Source organism: Hermetia illucens, chromosome 3 (assembly GCF_905115235.1).
Source record: "Hermetia illucens chromosome 3, iHerIll2.2.curated.20191125, whole genome shotgun sequence".
Taxonomy (NCBI): Eukaryota; Metazoa; Arthropoda; class Insecta; order Diptera; family Stratiomyidae; genus Hermetia; species Hermetia illucens.
Genome location: NC_051851.1, coordinates 55,004,427 through 55,025,722, shown reverse-complemented (window position 1 = coordinate 55,025,722; position 21,296 = coordinate 55,004,427). Strand labels below are relative to the sequence as shown.

Sequence of the window (21,296 nt, the reverse complement as noted above, 5' to 3'; positions counted from 1 at the left end):
CGTTTCAGCTTTATCAGGATAACGATCCGAAACATAAAGCGTATGCAATCCGGACATGGCTCTCCTGTCTCTTGAGCCCGATTGATCTCAGTATTTGTAGTGTTGACATACTTTTTTTGGCTGCGAAGTTGGATTTTCTTTCATTTTTCTACGGCTCATTTTTGTTGGTACATGTGTATTGAATAATGTTTCTTTTGTATGTTACAACCCATTCTGGGATAATAAATGAATTGTTTTCCTACATTTCCCCTCGTATTCATTTTTTTGACCAAATTTTTTTAACCACTGTATTTAGATTAAGGTCATATCTGGACTTATTCTGCTGAAGAAGGCAGCAAACAGGTGCCGAAATACGTATTCGGAGAATAATAAGAAACTTATTGATGTACAGGAAATTGAATCTGTTAATTTTTTCAGTCAAGAATTCAACCAATGCAAACGTGCCGAGCGCAACACGGAATACATCCCCTCGGGCTTTCGTGCGATCCCGAATTCGGGAATCGTCCCGAACACAGCGACAGCGGTTCGTAACAAATCAGTATGCCATATGGTTGGTTCCGATATTGTTCGCTGATTAGTACTAGATCCGCTTTTATCTCCGCAGCGAAATAAACTAGCTTTAAAGTCTGCTGTGCCAATAGCACTGTCATGAATATGACCGAAGAAGGTGTCTTTTAAGAGGATGACAATATTCTACTTGCTATCCGAATCTTCAGATAGGAAGTACAGAACTATTCCAATTTCTGAATCAGATAGTTCAGAGATTCCTGATTCATGTAGGAAATAATAGGAGCTCAGGTAAAAAAAAGTAGAATGATGACAAAATCGACCAAAAGTAAAATCCATCGACTAACTGCTATTTTGAGCACAAGGAATTGAACATATGGGTCTCCTATGCAGAGGTAATTAACTTGTTATAATAATTGTTTGCTTAGCTCGACTGCGCAGAACTATTTACCAGCGTTCAAAATTGTTGTCATACAAAATGTTAGAGACAAAGTCGAAAGTTTATCTGCAAAAGGTAGCAAAACGCAATCTAAAACAAATTTTCTTTATTTTCGAACGGCTACTGTTATAGCACAAATTTAATACTTACAGCTAGGACCCGATCTCCGACCATAATCTTGCCATCTCTATGTGCAAGACTGCCATCCGTAATTCGAGAAATGAAAATCCCATCGCAATCATCTTTGTACGGTGGCGAACCTTTACCGCCAGCAATACTGAAACCTAGTCCTTGACCAATTTGGTCCCGTATTAATGTTGTATGAAGCGTCACTTTATGCACAACCTCCTGTGAGATAAAAAAAGGAAAATGCATGCAAATAAGTGTTGAAATTTCACATAGACATGTGACGGAAAAACATCACTAATAGCAAGGATAATAAAAACTGAAAACCCACCCGTCCATTCTCAACAATGCCATTCGGTTGGACATTTGCATTTTGTTGTTCATGTGTTGCGGGTGTTGTTGTTACGGCAGCGACAGGTTGCTGCTGTTGCAAAGTGTTGTAGACATTTTGTGGCTGCGGCGATACATTTGCCGGCTGTTGTTGTTGTTGAGGAATTTGAATTGGTGGAGGAACTGTTTTGGCTGGAATATCATGTGATGGTTCCGTAATTGCTATCTGTAAAACATAAAATTGAGAGCATTATTTTTTTTGTTTTCATTTGCAAATTCATTTTGAAAACATTTGTGGACGTCCTACTTGTTTACGCCTTGTGGCGAAAACATGCTTGAAATTCATCATATATAATCATTTGCATTCCATTAAGCGAATTTAATTGAAAGCATCTAGCGTTGTTGATGAGATTTTCGTTTTTAAGGGTTTGTAGAACGTAATATACATGGTTCGTCACCAGATTAGCTAGCTTCCCCAACAGGAATTATTTAATAGTAATATCAAAAAATATGCCATGTTATTTTCATGCAAATGGAAGCTCAATTTATTGGGTTAATTGCGATATTTCTTTCTAATCGAAAAGGCGGAACCCCATAGAATCAAAAAAATTTAGAGTATTACAAAGTTGACTAATTTCAATCTTTGAACTTATAATATTAGCAAATCTCTCTCGCTCTACTGGAATGAACTAATTAAATTAGAAGCAATCTTAAATGCATTAGATTTCATAATGTTTCACTGAATTCGCTTCCATATTTATTTTCTCATAAGTGCAACTATGGATAGAGAACATATTCGTGAAGCCCACGCACCAAAGTTGACGAGTTATTGAAATGCATTTTAGCTCCCCACAAGACTTTCCAAGACGCTGCCACCCTTCTTCCATCGTTCTGAGCCACGCGTTCTTGGGACGAACAACTCGTCCAAATCCACTATTATTGCAAGATGACACAGGATTCCAACCGAAGTAAGAATCTGTGAAGCACTCCTCTGCCTTCTGGCGTAGGCAGCAATGGAGTTGTCGCCCTTCTTTAATATGTGACCTACGTACCGCCACGGGTAAGTGGTTTGTTCGACAACGAAGTTTTTCACTCAAAATTGTACCAAGCCAGCGTCTCCCGATGTTGACGAAAGCTTGGAGCTTTTGCGTAACAGTGGTGATCATTTTCTATGTGCAACTTCCACACACCAATACAGAAAAAATATTAGTATAGAACAGTTTTAGCTTGATGTTGGTATTGAGATATAACAATTGTGCTTTTCTAAATTTTAACCAAAGCAGTGAATACGAATCTAACAGTGTTAATCGCTATAATCGTCCATCCACATCAAGTTAGCGGAAGAAGACTCGATGGGAGAGCAAACATATGTCCTTCGGATAAGGCAGCATGAAGAACGTCACCGATAACAAGAAAAAATTATATAGATGTGGCAAGAAGTAACCCTGACGGATTCCGCATTGGATTCCAAATTCCTTTGAGATTTCACCGCGGAGTAGCCCATGACATTTTGTGTCATGTTACACTGGTAACAGCTAATACTAATGTTAACTAACGTGTCTGGAAAACCCCTTCTGCGTAGATCGATCGATACGATCTCCCCTGTTTATGTTGCTTTCTCGAAAACGATGAAAAGCAGGTAAAGTGTCTGAACTCCACGCTATCTATTGCGAACTCCATTCATTTTCATCGAGTCTTGGCCAACAAGCCTAACGGACATCATTCTTGAAAAGGACACACAATAGCGAATGTTACATTCATATGCTAAAAAAATCAATAACTACATTCTCCGTTACGAAAAAACATATAAACCGATGACGACCTTGGTTGTATCGTCAAGAAGCGGTTTCTACACAGTCATCCGCCAGAATTTAAGGGCGTCCATTCATTCAAAAAGAGGTTTCAATAGCAAGTTCTTGAAAGAAAACCGGAAGACAGGATAAGATTAACAATGGGTTCAGACGACAAATTCGTTTTCTCATAATCAATCACAGACAGAACTGATTTCTAGCAGCAACGTTACACTTACACTTCAAAGGAAGTAGGACACTATGCTTTTTATATTCCCCAGAAATGTTTGATCGTAACAGCCTGGATAGTAGACTTGCAAACTTTCTCATTCAAATATTCCCAAGGTAAAACTAAAGACCCGAAAATCCATAGAAGGAACATTTTTATTTTTTTCTGCAAAATCATAACAATTGTCGGATTTTGCAATATGGCGTCAGCTTTCGGATAATGGGCTTGGGTACCGGTACATGATGATTTGATAAAAATAGCGCGGTAGGGAAGGTGAACAACATTTTCACCCGAAAAGATGAGAAATAATTCTCTAGTTCGTCATTTTGCAAGTAATTTCTGAATACTAGTTTTTAGTTTCGGCCTGTCTTTTGGTTGTTTACCGATGTTCGATGTTCAGATCAATCTTGGCAAGTGAATTCTCGTTAGCGCGAATTGCGTGAACATACCATCGAAGACGCCTATCTCCCCATAACGATCGCGGATATCCTCATTTCGGATGTGATCAAAATGTGTCTCGTCACTAGTCCAACGCAACATCTTCGTCTCCATTACCACAAGACGCCGTTCATTGTGTTTTATAGTCGGCCAACACTCAGAATCATAGAGGACGACAGGACGGACGACATCGCGGTAGATTTGGATTTGAGACGTTCGTTGATACGCTCGTCACAAATGGTACGGAGGCCCGCCAGAGTACCGAATTCCCCTAATTTGAGTGGAAATTTTAAAGATGCATACTGGACATTTTGTGGTTAGGCGAAGTGATAGAACTCTGCGGAGCACTCCGCTGTCTTCCGCGGCACTGTATTATTGTCCTCGAAAAGCCTGCCAGAAACAAGTGAGAACCCGCTACCTGAACCCTGGAAACAAGTACCAACACAAAAGAGAATGAGGAGGGTTCCTATGAGTAGCTCAATGCGGTCCAAAAGAACCTTCCAATAATATAAAGCCAAAATCGGCTCTGATAATATATGATGGGGAAGCATGGTCTAGGGAGCTGTAATCACAACGGTGAGTGGTTTGTGGCTTCCTGCATCTTCCACCCCGTCGTCATTGGGTCCACATTTTTCGCGCGCCCGCGCAGAGCCCGATATAAGGTTAGTTGAATTTCGACTGACCGGTAACGACCATCCAGCTCATTCATCCAATCCATATCTTAGTCAGCAGCAGATTTAGGGGATGTCTTCTGGATGAGGATGGTCGCTCAGTTTCGCCCAAAGTTAAACACCGACCCCTGATCTAGATGCCATTCGATAGTACGATGTACGGATGTATGATCTTCAATGAACACACTTGATAGAACAACTATTTTAAGGAATCAAGTGTAGAAATGAGTAAGTGTTTCGGCCCAAAACACACGTTGCCTCACTTCTTCACTCCCCGCAAATTTCACCGCGGTCTTGATTGTATTCTTTATTTAATCCGAGTAGGTCATAATTAGAACAACTATAGAATTTCATTTCCTTTGAGAACCAGAGTTACCTCACTACATTCCTCCAAAAAACAAAAAGTTTGGAAAATTCATTTAACAAACCAAGCATCATAACGATTGAACAAGATATTAATACCCTTGCAAATTGGGGTCGATTATAATGAATAAATTAAAGTTCCTCAAAGGAAGGTATGCACCCTGCGGAGCATTTTTCTACGACCTGAATACGTACTGCATGGAAAGACACAACCTTGCTCATATCAGCAATCAAAGACTGACGACAGCATATAAACATCCCTTGCATTAAGTTTGGGGACCAGAGTAGTATAGTAAATGAAATATATGAATTAAGTAACGAGTTCCGCTTACTACATAATTATTTGATTAAGCTTCTTTTATAAGTCAACCGACAGAGGAAGGAGAAATTGTTTGAGATTCGCTCTGTATTTAAGCTAATGAAGGAAACCCAAAAATTGACTTCGACTCTATGGTACCAGGTTACCTTATGAAGCGAGGGCAACATAAACTATATTCGCATTCTGGTGTCCGTATTTCACCACTTATAACGAAGCACTTCAACCACATTCAGAGTATCGTCCATTGTCTGTCAAAACAGTATTTCGGGAACCAGCTCTCCCTTTCATCGAGTTTTTCTCCAATAAAGATTAAACTAACCTCACAAGCCTGAGTAAGCTAGCTGGGATAAAAATATAGGGTTGGGGAAAAAGAAATGTATTTGGTCAATAGTTGGCGACACTTAAACATATCTTGGGTTGTACTTATCGCATCGGATCATACTATATGGCGATTTGAAGAAGACAGTCTGTGCTAAAAGTGTCTCTTTGACAGTGTTGTGATCGTACGTTTCAGTCTCAAGTTATAGAGCGTCAAAGATGGAGTCCACCAAACAAGAAATTCGTCATATTTTACGTTTTTACTACCTGAGAGGTAAAAATGCAACGAAGGCGACCGAAAAGGTTTGTGAAGTTTATGGGCCCGATACTGTAACGATTTGCACAGCACAGCGTTGGTTTGATCGATTTCGTTCTGGTGTAGTGAACGTCGAAGATACACCCCGTACTGGTAGGCCAATTGTCGTAGAAACCGATAAAATCGTCGAAATCATCCAAGCAAACCGGCGTGTGAGCATTCGCTCGATTGGCCAGGAACTGGGTATAGACCATAAAACCGTTTGGAACCATTTGCAGAAGATTGGATTCCGAAAAAAGCTGGATGTTTGGGTGCCACACGAGTTGACGCAAAAAAATCTTTTGGACCGAACCAATGCCTGCGATTCACTACTGAAATGGAACGAATTCGACCCATTTTTGAAGAGAATGGTACCTGGTGATGAAAAGTGGATCAGGTACAACAACCTCAAGCGAAAAAGATCGTGGTCGAAGCGCGGCGAGCCGGCCCAAACGATCGCCAAGCCCGGATTGACGACCAGGAAGGTTTTGCTGTGTGTTTGGTGGGATTGGAAGGGAATCATCCACTATGAGCTGCTCAGCTATGGCCAGACCCTCAATTTGGTCCTCTACTGTGAGCAACTCGATTGACCAGAAGCGGCCAGAATTGGTCAATGCGAATGGTGTTGTGTTCCACCAGGACATCGCTCGGCCTCACACATCTTTGATGACCCGCCAGAAGCTACGGGAGCTCGGATGGGAAGTCCTATCGCACCCACCGTATAGTCCAGACCTGGCACCAAGTGATGACCATCTCTTCAGGTCCATGCAAAACGCTCTTGGTACTACTAAGTTAGCCTCAAAAGAGACTTGCGAAAAGTGGCTGGCTGAGTTTTTTTGCAAATAAGGAGAAGAGTTTTATAAGGGGGGGATAATGAAGTTACCCTCTAAATGGCAACAAATTTGCGAACAAAACGGCGCATATTTGACTTAAATCGAATAATTCTAAGTATGTAAAATAAAGCGTCAAATTTCGATCACAAATACGACATTTCTTTTTCCCCAACCCAATATTTGGCAACTCTGAAGCAATCGTTTAATAATACCCATCATCGAATCCTAAAATAATATCGTGACCTGATCCATTGTATTATAAATTACAAGTAAATATATTACTAAAGTCCACAAATAATACTTAGTAGTAGTTGCTTTCATTCGGTCATCAAGCTTACCTGTGCCACAGAACCATCTTCGCTGAATACAGGATGACCTACTAATTTTGTCACTTCACGTGAAACAAACAGGACAAGTACAGCTCCACATGCTTTTAGCACTTCGACGGCATGATAATGATCTACATCAACCACAGAGACTCCATTTACTTTCAACACTTTATCTCCTACGCGCAATCCAGCCAAATCTGCCGGACCACCTTCGGTTACCCTTGAAATGAATATTCCTTCATCATCACCCTTATATGGGGTGGAGCCTTTACCACCCGCTATACTTAATCCCAATCCGGCTGATGTTCGTTCGATATGAATTTCATGCTGCTCTTCACGAAGTTCCGTCACACTATCTACATCATCTGCAATGAAAGAAAATGAGAAGGGGATTATTCAGAAAAGTTCGATATAAATATAAGCGTGTGCCTTTGATAGGACAATCTATTTTTGTACAGTAAAGATTTTAATGTGTACATTAAGTATTGATTATGGCTCGAGTGTGGGCACAAAAGGAAGTGTTGATAATATTCAGCTGAAACTAAAATTGGAAGACAAAGGATACAGCTCGATACTCGGAGAAAGTTTCGGGGTTGTCGTCTTGGTGGGCGAAATGCGAGAGTGTTTGAATAACATTGATGATGAGATAAAAATTCTGGAAATCCCTAAAAGTTGAATCTGCTACCAAAGATTTATTAATTCATTGAAGGCAAGCGAGCGAATCCGGAATCGGCTCAGAGGATTATTGTAAAGGACTCAAAATTATACAATCAAGATAACTCGCATCATCTTCCAATATCTTACCATTTACGATATTGTCATGGTCTCGATCCCTCTCACGAGTTGTTACTATACGAACTTTCTTATCTTTTCGACGCAATGAATTATACGGGCTTCGACTAGATAAGGAACTTCTTAAGCTGTTTGTTGTATAACTTCCTGCAGAGTTGCGTCGATGTCGAGAATTTGTAGACGAGGATCGTGGCAACGAATTACTTCCTTCCTTTATTTTAAATTGTATATTGAACATTTTTGCCGCATTTAGAAAATCTTATTCCAACAAATAAATTAATGGTATCCCGTATTATTTCCCTTGAATAGTGTGCAAAATTTCAGGCGGTGGTGGCGGTAACTATGGTGGTAAGTTTAAAAGTTTCTTTCAAAGAATCTCTGCATTTTGTTGAAAGGATTTACCATTGAAAATTGATGTTAAAGCAGAAGGAAAGAGAAGGGGAATATTATGTGCTGAATTGTTTTTGATGTCGCTTTTATGGTATTTCAGTATATCTGCTTTCGATGACCTGGAAGAATTCCCAGCGAAGAAATTGATTTTTGAATCAATATAATGTTCCTTGTGGGAGTATTTTTGGCTGTGCACTTATATTTTTATAAAAAGGGCTGAATGTCATTGGAATCATCGTAGAGGATATGTATTTAACTCATATAGAGAGAAATCTTTAAAAAAATAGTTTGTACAACTTCACTACTTTCTGCAAGATACTTTTCTCCTGATTCTGTCCCTATATGCGCTCGAAATCCTCAATATACTTATACATTAAGTTATTTGCCCGTGTTCATACAAGAAACGAAGTAGAAGCTTTTAAAAACTTTGGAGAGAATACAATAAATAACAGTAAGAACTAGTGTTTAATCGGAGAATTTAAAAGGTCGGGATTATTCACAATATGGCGGGCAGTTCAAGTAAACGGTTTGATTTTTAAATAAAAAAATTGACCGTTTTTTTTTTTTTTTGAGTTATAAAACGTCACTTTTTAGCAATAAATCGAATAATTAAACACTACACTATTACATATTGAATAAACTCGTCAGGCATCAAAAAGATCGCTTCAGTAGCTTTCGAGCAATTTTGGTCACGGCCTTCGAACATCTAATTTGTAGAAAAACGCGTTTAAAGTTTCAACTTCAAGTCATTTACGAACGAATTCTTCTCTTTCAACGATGATATCTGAGCTAATTTTTTCGGATCGACTTGATATGTTAAGGACGTATTCTTAGCTTTGCTTAAAAAAATGCAATAATTGATTTTTTTTTCAAGTTACAAATAGGGTTAAACCTTTAATTTCAATGGCACAAATACTTTCTTATTTAGCATAAAGCCCCATTTCCGGAGCTGGAGGAGCATCCATGTTTCTTAGAATCCCAGGCAAATTGTCACTCAATATAAAAAACCATTTTTGGGTCTAAAATTTGCCAAAAACTATAAAGATTAATTCGCATGAAGTCGGATGCGTGACTTTGGAAAAAAATATCGGAGAAAAAAAAACATCTAAAAACTTCAAAACTAGCTGGTGGTTCCGTCATGTTTTGATAATGTTTGCAAAGGTATAATAGTTGGAGAAGGTTTTAAGAAATAATGAGGGCGGTTGAATATATCCATATTAACAAAAACTCGTTAATTTCGAGTTTATAGAAAGCCAGTTGGAAGAAATAAAATGTCATTTTCGTACATTCAAAAAATATTAGCGAGGATTACAATTCAAACTACCATACATGTATCAATTAAAGAATACCTATCCAAGCTGTTAAATCTCAATTATATCAAACTCTTGGTATTTCCAGGGGATAATATGACAAAAAAGTATACACTTCAAGTGAAAAATTAATCATTCTAAGAATTGACACAACCGAATAATGAAGGTCCATATAAAACCTAGTTCACAAAATACGCCACTACCTGACGTATAGTGTAATTAAACTAACAATACTACATCAATACATTTCCAAAATTTACCGGTAATCCGCCTTAGAACTACTTTTCGCAGGTCGTGCCACAGACTACAAAATAGAGAAACTTGGTAAAAATCCTACCATAATTAGAAAAGTTAAGCCGAAGTTCTGCTTTTTGTATCAATTTACTACACTCTAAAATACCATGAATTGTAAGCATCCTAATAAAATGAAACAGCCGGGTATACGAAAATTTTCACAGAAGGTTATCACATACCCTTCTTCAGCTGAGATAACCAATTTTCTTGCTTAAAGGTATCATACTTTTTTGGAAAAATTAATTAAATTTTAGAAGAAAGGCTCTTGAGTCATTGTACTTTGGGATGAATCTTCGTGTAGTTACAATTGATTGAAGAGAGTTTGCCAAACATTTTCAGAATATGGTAAAATACTATTAATTTAACTGAACAACAAAAAGAAAGAGGCATGGAATATATTTTGAAATCTCGGTATCTGTTTTTCTTATTTTTCGGTTAAACAGATCTTGAGAGTGGCACCTGCTTCACTTTATAAATAGAACATTTTGATCCCCGAACCTCAATTAATATTAAGGTATTACTAACTGAAACCTTAATTTCGCATAACTATTGAATGCTTATCACTCCAACAAAATTAAGTATGATTACAATGAAACTGAAAATAGTGTCATCGCAAATGACATAGGGGAAAGACAATAAAAATAAGAAAAGAGGATGTGGAGTTGATATGAGGTTTGATCTCCAAAACGAAACCAATTCGAGGTCCATTGAAAACTCTTAAGGAGGTCATCCCGGGTGTCGGATCCGAGGAATCGATTTTTTGACATCAATTGTATCCAGATATAGTGATTTTTCGATATTCCAAGTCGTTCGGAAATCACAATGTTAAACAGGTAAACTGTAGTATGTCAGGTTTATGTCGATCGCCGTAATGAAGCCCGAATTTACCAGTCCAAGCGACGTTTGAATGACTTCACTGCAAGTGCCAGAATTGAAGCCACCGATGTTTTATAGGTACAGCATATTAATGATCATAAAGTTTTTATCGTTATATATAATTTTTAAATGCGTTTTTCTCGAAACTGCACTTTGAAAATCGGCTACCACCATAGTCCGAAACCTATCCACAGAAATTCCTTGAAATTTTCAGAACTTATTCAGAACATATTTCTTCGGTCTGCAAACTAGGATAATTGCGATTCATTCAGTAGTTTTTTTTTATCCATTGAAGAAACCGTGGAAAAACACCAAAATTCACAAAAAAAATGTAACACGGCATCAAAAATTTAGCTTTTAATATTTTTTAATAATCCTAGTTTGCGAACTGTAGTTAAATCTGTACGTTAAAATGCCATTTACTTTTTTTCTTTAAGATAACGGCAGCGCCCTCTAGCGCGGCAGCAGAAAAAACCTTTTTTGGAGATGGGTGTATAAATTGCTCTGTATTTCCATAACGATCCATGCGATCGGGCTGGAAAAATTACTACGAACGCTCAAGATATTAATAAATCTATGATGAAAAATTCGTATTTGTATCTTCATCCAGTACTTCACAAAAATTTTCTAAATAAAAGCCAAAGAAAACGGCCTTCACACGGGATAACCCCTTTAAAATTTTCATTCAAATTTTATTTAGAACATATTTCTACAGTTCGCAAATTAGAATAATTGCGATTGATTGGGCCGTTTTTTATAATAATAATAATAATCGTTGGCGCAACAATCCGTATTGGATCAGGGCCTTGAAGTGTGTTAGAGCACTTCATTCAAGACCGTAACGGTACACCACAGTACACTGTGGGAGGCAATGTGGTCAGCATTGCGCTCGCCCGAGATTATTACCCTGATTTGACTCAGGTACTCATTCACAGCTGAGTCGACTGGTGTCCGACATCCAATCACGATAACAAATTCCTCTGCCCCCAGCGAGATTTGAACCGCGACCTTCCGCTACGATAGCCCAGCGCTCTAACCACTTGAGCCATCCGGACACGGGCCGTTTTTTATGCATTAAGGAAACCGAGGAACAACACACCAAAATTTTCAGAAAAATGCATTTTAATATTTATTAATAATCGTAGTTTGCGAGCTATGGTTAAGTCCGCACATTAGAATGCCGTTTATTTTTTCTCTAAGATGAACACAGCGCCCTCTAGTATGGGAGCCGAAAAAAAAAACTCCTTCTTTGGAGATGGATATGTAAGTTGCTCTGCACTTCAAGATAATAAGAATTATATGGTGGCATTTGTATCTTTATCCAGTTCTTCGCAAAAATTTAAAAAAAAATGACCTTCACATGGGATGAACCAGGAACATTTCTTGCGAAAAAATGTCGATCCAATCTCCCGCCAAGTGCGATATCCCCGCCGCTACCGCACTGTGAATGGAAAAACTCATGTTGAGATTTTTAATAAGGTTGAAACTGTTTATGCTGCATGACGATTAGAGAAGCGCAAGACCTTTACTTGTGACTGACGAACTTGTGGCTCACGCTCGCCCTTTATCGTTACTGAAGTCACACATGAGTCGACGAAATCTTCTTTTCTTCGTTGTTTTTTTTCCTAGTATTTCTTTATTAAACCAACTGTTCTCCATTTTCATTATTATTACACCCAACGATGCATAAGTTATAAACCTAGAGCAGCAAGGACAACCACTAAAACAAACATTCATGACAGAATCAGAATTCGAACCCGAAAAATAAGGTCGGGAAACTGACACTCAGCCAACTCGATCAACTTGCGTAGACAGGCTTGGAAATTTCCCTACATTTTCTGGTCTAGAGAATCTTGAATAGGTCCCGTTTAAACTATCGTTTATCAAGTGAAGAAATTCGGGGGAATAATATTTAAAAAATTACATCGGGTATCCTGGAATATCCCTGTTATGTATTTTGGATCCACTGGATGTTATAAGTTCATCTCAATTGATCACTCATAATAATACCAAGAATAGTCAGCTTCTTTCTATAATAAATCTGCACCCTTTCCGGTTCGAATGGCATTCTTTTTGTTCCTAGAACACTAAAAGCATTGAAACTACTACTTATGGGTTAAAATCAATGAAGTATTACAACTTCAATGTTCAAAAAAAATATCGTTAACACTTCCAGTAAACGACAGACAATTAGGTAACATGCATACATTATCGTGTACTGTCCATTTAATAACATCATACAGAATCTGAGTTAATCAACTGGAAAATTTCGAGGCGATAGGCTTTCGTATTAAAGTGTCAGGATTTCGATACAATTTGAAAGGAAGCATGTCTATTTTCACTTTTGAAAAGAAAAACCTGTTTGTAACAGCATCATCTTTAGCCTAACAAATTCAAGCGAACCTGGAGTAACAACAAGAGTTTATTGACATTATTGTACTTGGTCGCTGGAGAAAACTTTGGAAAGAATGATCACTCTCAACCCCCCGCGCTCCCCACCCTTCCAACGAATGTCAAAACTAAGATCGGCTTTAAAAAGTACTAATCGAGACCTTTAATTTGATACCCCACATGACTATATTTGATGAAAAACAATTTTACACCCCCCTTTTGCATGTATGGTAACCCGCCCTTAAATTCGACGTAAAAGGATGTAATTCACTGTATGTGTGAGCCCCACCTTTCTACCAAATTTGGTGTCAATCGTTATAACCGTCTCCGAGAAAAATGCGTGTGACGAACAGACAGACAGACACACACGGACAGACAGACAGACAAACAGTGTTTACACAAAACCTTAAAAAGCTGCCAAACCAATGAATATCGCGAGCGCTTCAAAATATTACTAGGATCTTTTCAAAGGGTGAACCCAATTTGTCATTTAGAAATAAATCGAACAATACATACTTAAAATGTCAAATCGATCCGATGAATGTGAAATGATCGTTGAAAGAAAAGAATACAATCCATAAACGACTTGAAGTTGAAACTTTAAACGCGGTGTTCGACATATGATATATTTAAAACCGGTGACCAAAATTACTCGATTGAATAGGTTCTGAAACCGCCTGTTTCACTTTTCGGGGCACATATTTTGAGTCCTCACAATATCAAAAGTAAGATCAGTTTCGAAAAGCACTAATCGAGTGCTTCCATTCGATACCCCACATTATATATTTTGTGAAAAAATATTTCTAACTCCCCTTTGCATATATGGGGGGCCTCTCTTAAACCCAGCACAAAACGTTACTCATTGCATGTAAAGGGACAAAGAGACAAATTTTTTGACAATAGGTTTTGCCATTTCTGAGTAAATCAGATATGACAAACAAACAGACTAACCCAAAAATGACAATAATTGATCAGCTTGGCAGACAGATACAGGCATAAACATTTCAGTTACAAGGAGCGTTGATTTTTTACCCTCAATTGTATTTTCATAACATTTCTCCAATTAAGGCGCAACTTAAGTAACCATTGCATAAATATATAAAACGCCAAGCAAATGCTAGTGCCAGAGCTACTGGTCTACCTCCTTTAATAGCATAAAATATTGAGACGACTAGTAGAACGTGGCAAATTAACACCCGCATGGCACTGAAACAAGTAGAGTCAACAATTAGCGCATATTTCTCATCGATAATGGAAACGAACATGACACAGTTAGTCATCACAAGTATACTACAAATATACACCTATGTACGTAGATGCACGAATATGTACGAACAAAGTACACAATAATAAAAAACAAAATATTGACATTGGAAGCTTCTCTAGATTTCGTCTCTTTGCTAGCGTCACTGTAGCCTAGTACAGTATCTTAAATGAGAAAAGGTTACACAAAGATAGTTGTTTTGATTTTTTATCAGTAAAAATGGTTGGGCAATTCGCATATCTTTCTCCTGAGCATTTCTCAGTGTATGAAAATTAAGCATATCGTAATGTTGTTCGAATGATTTCACTTTGTCTTATCTTGTTGTGTATTTTCAGCGTATGAACGCAAACGAAATCATTTTTGCCGTTTTTATCTTGTCGTCTTATATCGTGATGATGCAAGACGTGTTGTAGTTTTATTACGTTTGAATGAATGAACTTTATTATTTTTTGAATAAAAAAAACAAGAAGAAGAGTGAATTATGGATTATCTACCTATCCAGGCTGGATGAATCCTTTTGTGAGATAAAACAAAATTCGAAGAGTATAGAATGACATAAAGATATAGGGGAAACGAAAACGCTGATTTTACACTAAAGGATCGCAAAGCACATCAACGAAGCAGAACGTATTTTTGAGCCATATGCACCACGGCACGCAACAGTGAGAAAGCATATTATAGAACAAGGACATTAGATGAAACAATGAAAGGATCATCAAAGGGATAAACAACCCAAAGAAACTGGAATCATACGAAAAATACTATGATACATCTATATAAAAGACGGAAAAAACGATTCATTAAAACATAAAAATTACAATCTTCTCAAATCAAGTGGGCTGGCCAAAGTAAATCTTAAAATTTACATCTCAAATGGCACAACTGGTTCCCGAAATATTATACAAATCAAAACAACTCAAAAAAGCTAATTTAGAACCAACCAAAAGCCAATTGTAGAACAACTATACAAAATGCAAAACGAAAAGGAAAGGCACCGGTGCATTGTTACCAAAAGATAAGATAGTACAAAGAGATTGGAAAAGCGAAGCTGGCTAATGATTAGAACGGGCAGATAAACTGAAGAAGCTAGTCCGCTTTACAATAAATGAAAAAGCTTCTTACAAACGAAAGCTAAATCGGCAAAGCCTTTTCATTGAAAGTAGTGGAAAACGAAAATTATGGAAACCTTTCAGGAAAGGTGTAGATTCCCGCTGATAGCCACTAAGCATTCCAAAGACATCCGGCAACAAACTCTACTTTTCGGTATGATTGAAAATCAAAAAGGATATACTCCAAAACCACGATGCAATGGCCGAGCGTCAGCCCATCAATATCTTTGCTCAAGGTTCGTCATGGGCATATATGTTGCTCTCGTCCTGCTCCGATATTGTAGACAATGAAGAGGATACGATTGTCATGTCCTGAGTAACAAATATCTTGAAGGAATTCGAAATTGAAATAACGTCGGCTTGATGTAAATTGCATTAGACAAAAGCTTCGAAAGGTAAAAGGCCGAACAAACATCGTTCCCACAATACAAAATTGACAAACAGTTTAGTTTTCACTAAACAATTCAAACATTTTTATTCAACAAAGCCAATGATAAATCAAATTTTCAGTATTCATGAAATATTATGGATTTCCAATATTTATAAAATTCGAAAGTTTAATAAGGTAAATAAGATTGTAAAAAAATTCTTTGCTATTATAAATTTTATGAATCAGTTTTTTTTATATCACCATAAAATTTAGGGAATACGTGAGTCGAGAGTGTAATCATATAATTAGGAAAATACTACTAGACCTTCTTATCATTTCTTGGATGTATTCTTAAGTGCGGTCTTCACACAATGGCATTTGGGTAGAAAATAAAATCTATAATAAAATACTCGAAAAAGAAAAAAAAAATGTACATATGGTAAAAAGAATCAAAGAATATTGGAATACTATGTATGTGCAGTTTCAAACTTCACAACAAGCAGTCGGCCTTCTGTACAGAACTCTCTAGCTCACACATTCAGTACCAATGTATTATCCCTATCGATAGCTATATAGATGTTGGCCCCAAATACTTGCTGAGATATCCAGATAACCCTTTGCTGTTCCATTATTTGTAAAAAATGAAGTAGACTAAGAAGCAGGAAGAACCGAACTCAGCACAACAGCCAGGGAATTGCAGGTTTATGTGGGCATCACTAGAGATCCTTCTGGAATCAACTCCTCTTCAATTTGACATACAGATGCTGGCAAGGAAAGCAATCCTTAGAATCGGTATCAGCGAGGCGAGCAGTCTATATCGAAGGAAGATTGACATTCTTCCTAGACGATATGCCGAATTACTGATACTAAAGAATAGCATAACAATGAGATTTCATTTTGACAAAAATTAAAGAGTGTGACAGTGACCTACTGCTTAAACGTGTAACTGATTGCCTATTAGACTCACAGGTCATTCAGAGCAGAAGAGGCCGGTGCGGGGTCATGGGTCCAAGGAAAATGTACTTAAAACAAATGGGTAAGCACACTAGTATATTTCAAGCGGAAATAAACGGCATAGATAGATGTGGCCTCCCCAACCTCCGAAGAAACTACAACATTGCAAGGCCAACCAAATGAACTCTAAGTACCCTAAAAGGCTGGATATGTTCGACTTGCACAATACGAGCTAGATACTATGGGATCCAGACTATATTGGGTTAGGAGCCAATGAGACAGCGAATGAATTGGTCAGGAATAGAGCAGGAATACATCTACATGAACCAAAAACCTTCTGCAGAATGGCATCAGGAACTACACTGGGTGAATCACATATGAGGGAATATCAACCCAACGGCTCGAAAAATTGCTTAAACCTTGAAAACACTTGGAAGTAGAGAACATATTAAAATTTCTCTAGATTATATATTATATAATTGACTTGAATACTATAGATAATAACTAAGCAGTAACCATCTAAGGGGAAACCACATTGGGAGGGGTAGAAGCGAGGCGTTACTCTCTTATTCGAACCCATTTGTATTTGTTCTAATTGTATTTTGTTCATAGTTTAGGGTGATAAACGTTTTAATATCCGAAAGGGGATTTTTCAAATAATCTTTTCTCAAGAGCTTTTTCTGCAAAGCGACGTTTTCACATTTGGTGGAATTCTAACTCAAAAGTAATGAATCGACCATTATAAAATTTGGAGGTATACTTCTTTACAAAATTAGTAATAATAGAACCAATATTTGGGATAAAATCATATCTTAAAGGGTGAAATAAATAGTGAAAATCTATCTATTTTTTTTGAATACCTGCAAATTTGATAATTTTCAACTGAATTGAAATGCATGTTCTTAGAAAATAAGTTGATGATGTAGAATTAAAAGCTTTTTGGGATCAGATAAAAATTGGAGTGGCTACATGTCCTGCAGCTAGAGAACTCCAGTTACGATCTTCAGCGGAATATTGTCGAATAATACGTTTATTTTTGTCTTAAACCTTTTGAAAAAATTCTTGAAAGGTGTTCGGAATACGACTAATACAATGTCGAAATTTGATTGAATTCTGAATAATTCTTCCCAATAAAAAAAATATCTCAAAAAAGTACGTGAAAAAGGGCCTTCTAATGTGGTTTCCCCCCTTAAGAGGCACGATAATTCTCTTAGGACGTAGTGGAATTGATAGTATAATTATTATATAAAACGTGAATTTAGAGCGTTTTAGTAAACTCCTTTACTAAAAAAAAATCCAAACCCATTTCTTCCTTTACTAAATATTTTATTATCTGTAAATGTTCGATGACAATTTGTTGCCTTCATTAATGCTCGGATTTGAAATCCATGCACATTTGGAACCAACAAAATATTTAGTAGAGAAGGATACCCATTTGGATTTTTTTTGTATTATTATTTTTATTACTTAAAAGCAAAATAACCTAAAATAGCGAACTTTTGTAGAAAACTCAATTAAAATTCTTAAGATAAAAGATTGGAAAACACTTTTATCGCCTATTATTATTTCTATTATTTTTTTTCACCCAAAATCTATTAACGTCGGTTTACTGTTTGTCCGTATTTCTGTCTATCTGCCACATGTACTCTGCACGAAAACAAACTACATATAATGGCACAAAATTTGATAAAAATTTTGATTGAAAATGTTTGGGCTCCTACACTTGATGTGAAAGGAATAATGTTATGTTCAAAAGGAGTGTCATACATGCGAAAGGGAGACATAAAAATGTTTTTGCATATTTCAAATAAATTCAATAATAGTATGCTGTTAAATTTTATAAATATGCCGGAAACCCCCCTTAAGGCGGAAAAGCATATTAGAAGGTTTTCAGAATTGGATTTTTTTATTGAATAGATCGTTAACTTAGCTAGCTAAGTCTAGTCCAGACAACACTGCAAAAAATTAAAAGCGAAATTCGTAATCCTTTAGATGTTATGAACGTAAAACCAAGCGATTATCGGGTGCAGGCTCAAGTGCCCAGGAGAGTCGTTTTATGTGCTTACTTAATCTTGTAGCGCTATGTAAATAGCGTATTTATAAACATTTGGCGTCCGTCCTATTTACGAATGCAATTGTGTTTTTTTTTGTAACTGTATTTCATTTGAAATTACAAATGAGAAATGCCTTTTTATCCGAAAGGTGACTTTTCAATTTTTGTTTTTCAAACGCGTATTTCTCCAAATGACGTTTTTTACATTTGCGGGAATTTTAGCTCAAAAAGAAATTAATCGATCGTTATGAAATTTGGAGGTGTGATTCTTTACAAAATTACCAAGAATATGAACTTACATTTTGCATTATTTGTAAAAAAAATGGTGAAAATAGAATTTTTTTTTTCAACAACTGCAAAACTTTTGATTTTGATTTTCACCCGCATCGATGTTCATATTCTTAGAAAATAACTTAATAATGAAAAATTAGAACCTTTTTCATTTCAGATAAAAATTAGAGTCACTACCCGTCCCACAGTTGGAGAACTCTAGTTACGACCATTAGCAGAATAATGTCGCCTAACTTTATTAATTAAATTTCTCAAAAAATGTTCAAAAATAGTTCCAACTATGACTAATATAATGTCCGAATTTGATTGAATTCCAATTCATTTTTACCATTAAAAAAATACCAAAAGCATACGTAAAAATAGGCCTTCTAATGTCGTTTTCCTCCTTAAGTTAAAATCATAAAATTTTCATAACTTGTAGCACAATGCAGAAAAATTGGCTGAAAATCCCACTATTATAAACGAATCCTTAAAATATCATATATACGTATTACCGTGGATAGCGCGGTATATTTAATGGTTATAACATATACTAGGTGCTAAGTACAAACAGATCCCTCTTACGCCCATATGTTCTTTTATAAGAAATACACAAAAATATTCACAGCACCGAGCCTCCGATTTCTAGTTTAATCTAAATTGTTTACATTTTTCGGAATTGAGTAAACTTTCTTCCTTATGTGAGGAAAAACCAATAATTCCGCCACCTACATTCCAAACTAGGTCACTGTCTTTACTTTATAGCTTTATAGGTCACTCAATATAACTAAATAAGATGGTTGTAGGTCTTCATAAATAATAAATGACCTGTTGGAAAGTTTCCTGCCTAGCATACATATGAGAAGAGGGAAAATATGTTTACCCTTTTCGATAGTCCCCTGACAGATGGACGTCTACATACCTTCGACATAAAGAGACTACATTCCAACCAACACAATAATTCAGCATTCAAGTGCCCATCGCCTAAAATAACACTTTATTCTGTACATGATTTTGACAGTTAGACATTCCAAGACACATTTAGGTATATGTAACCTATTCTCACAGCAATCATCTAGCATAAATTCTAATTAGTTAAAAACATCTTTTAAAGTACTAAATGCACTTCTAAAGTAAGCCGCCACTTTACATGCCCTAGACAAGCGGTACCCTTTCACTACATTCAAATTAATTGCACAATCTTTCTTCTGTTAATTAATTCATAGAATGGAAAATAATCAACCAGAGTATGTAGTATGCATTTGCATAATAAAATTTGTTGGGAAGACTTGGGACAATATTTTCTCAGCTGAAGTACAAGAATGCAATGTTTGAAGGCGGTTGTGATTTGAGTTGAAAGCATCAAGGAGCCATCACAATAAGACGTTAAAGTTTTTTCGGAAGCCACAAAATGTTTTGTTTGTGTTATATTAGAAAGCTGCCCGTTTCAAAATTTTGGAATTAAAAAAAATGGAAGAATAATGAAATGAATCAACCAATGCAGAAAAATAAATTACTTTTACAACGCATTACGGGAAAAGCACGTCAGTAATATTGTACTGAATTCAAAAATTGTTAGCTAATTCGTAATAAAATGTAGCAGCCCCATTACATTGGCCTGGTCGTCCTTGTACTTCATGGCGTAGAACAGTGCAGGACGGATACGAACTTCTCAGGAAGCAGCTGAAACAGGTTGCAAGAATCCAAAAGTGACAGTGCATGTGTGTGGTTGACGTGCTATGGTTCACATAGGAGTTTATGGCAACCATCATTTCTGTTCTGTCAGTAGAACATCGAATATGTATTTTTTCGATTTTTTCAATCGATGCTTCGTGCCTCGATGACTCGGTGAAACGTCGGAAGGAGAAAAAGAGGGGTCATTTGTATCAGGTCTTAAATGCCTTGGAGAAATCAATATATAATTTGCGCTTACAGCATGGAAGAAGTGAAATCAATGTTCCAATTTCACACGAAAATATCCAAAACGGGGTCGGACATTAGTGTCCAAGATGCGGATAAGAAATTCAACAGCAGGAGTGTCACGAAAGCGGATAGATCTTTGCTTAACCATTATTTTCATCGACAAGATCACACTTTAGAATATCAGTTATATACGCTTCGTTCGAATTAGTTAAAACTTTCTACAGATCAAGTTATGAATCAGAAATGAATACTGTCCAGCATCACATGGATTGTAATCACAGTTTTCTCATTGCAGTCTACGGCAGCTATACTT

General features: G+C 36.8%; 1 protein-coding gene across 16 annotated transcripts in view; it reads right to left on the bottom strand.

The window, feature by feature from the left end:
* Positions 1–21,296, bottom strand: part of LOC119651794 (protein lap4) — a 460,994-nt gene that overhangs the window by 198,733 nt on the left and 240,965 nt on the right. For 12 of the 16 annotated variants that reach the window (XR_005249491.1, XM_038055565.1, XM_038055563.1 and 9 more), the window contains 3 exons: positions 6,997–7,352; positions 1,404–1,628; positions 1,097–1,294 (listed from right to left, as the gene is read on the bottom strand). Coding sequence is in view for 15 of the 16 variants with exons in the window: in XM_038055565.1 (XP_037911493.1) it covers positions 1,097–1,294; positions 1,404–1,628; positions 6,997–7,352 (779 nt within the window). In the remaining variant the exon portion in view is untranslated. Of the gene's footprint in view, positions 1–1,096; positions 1,295–1,403; positions 1,629–6,996; positions 7,353–7,791; positions 8,120–8,181; positions 8,289–21,296 lie in introns of all 16 variants that reach the window. The other 4 variants (XM_038055574.1, XM_038055571.1, XM_038055570.1 and 1 more) reach the window with 1 other exon arrangement.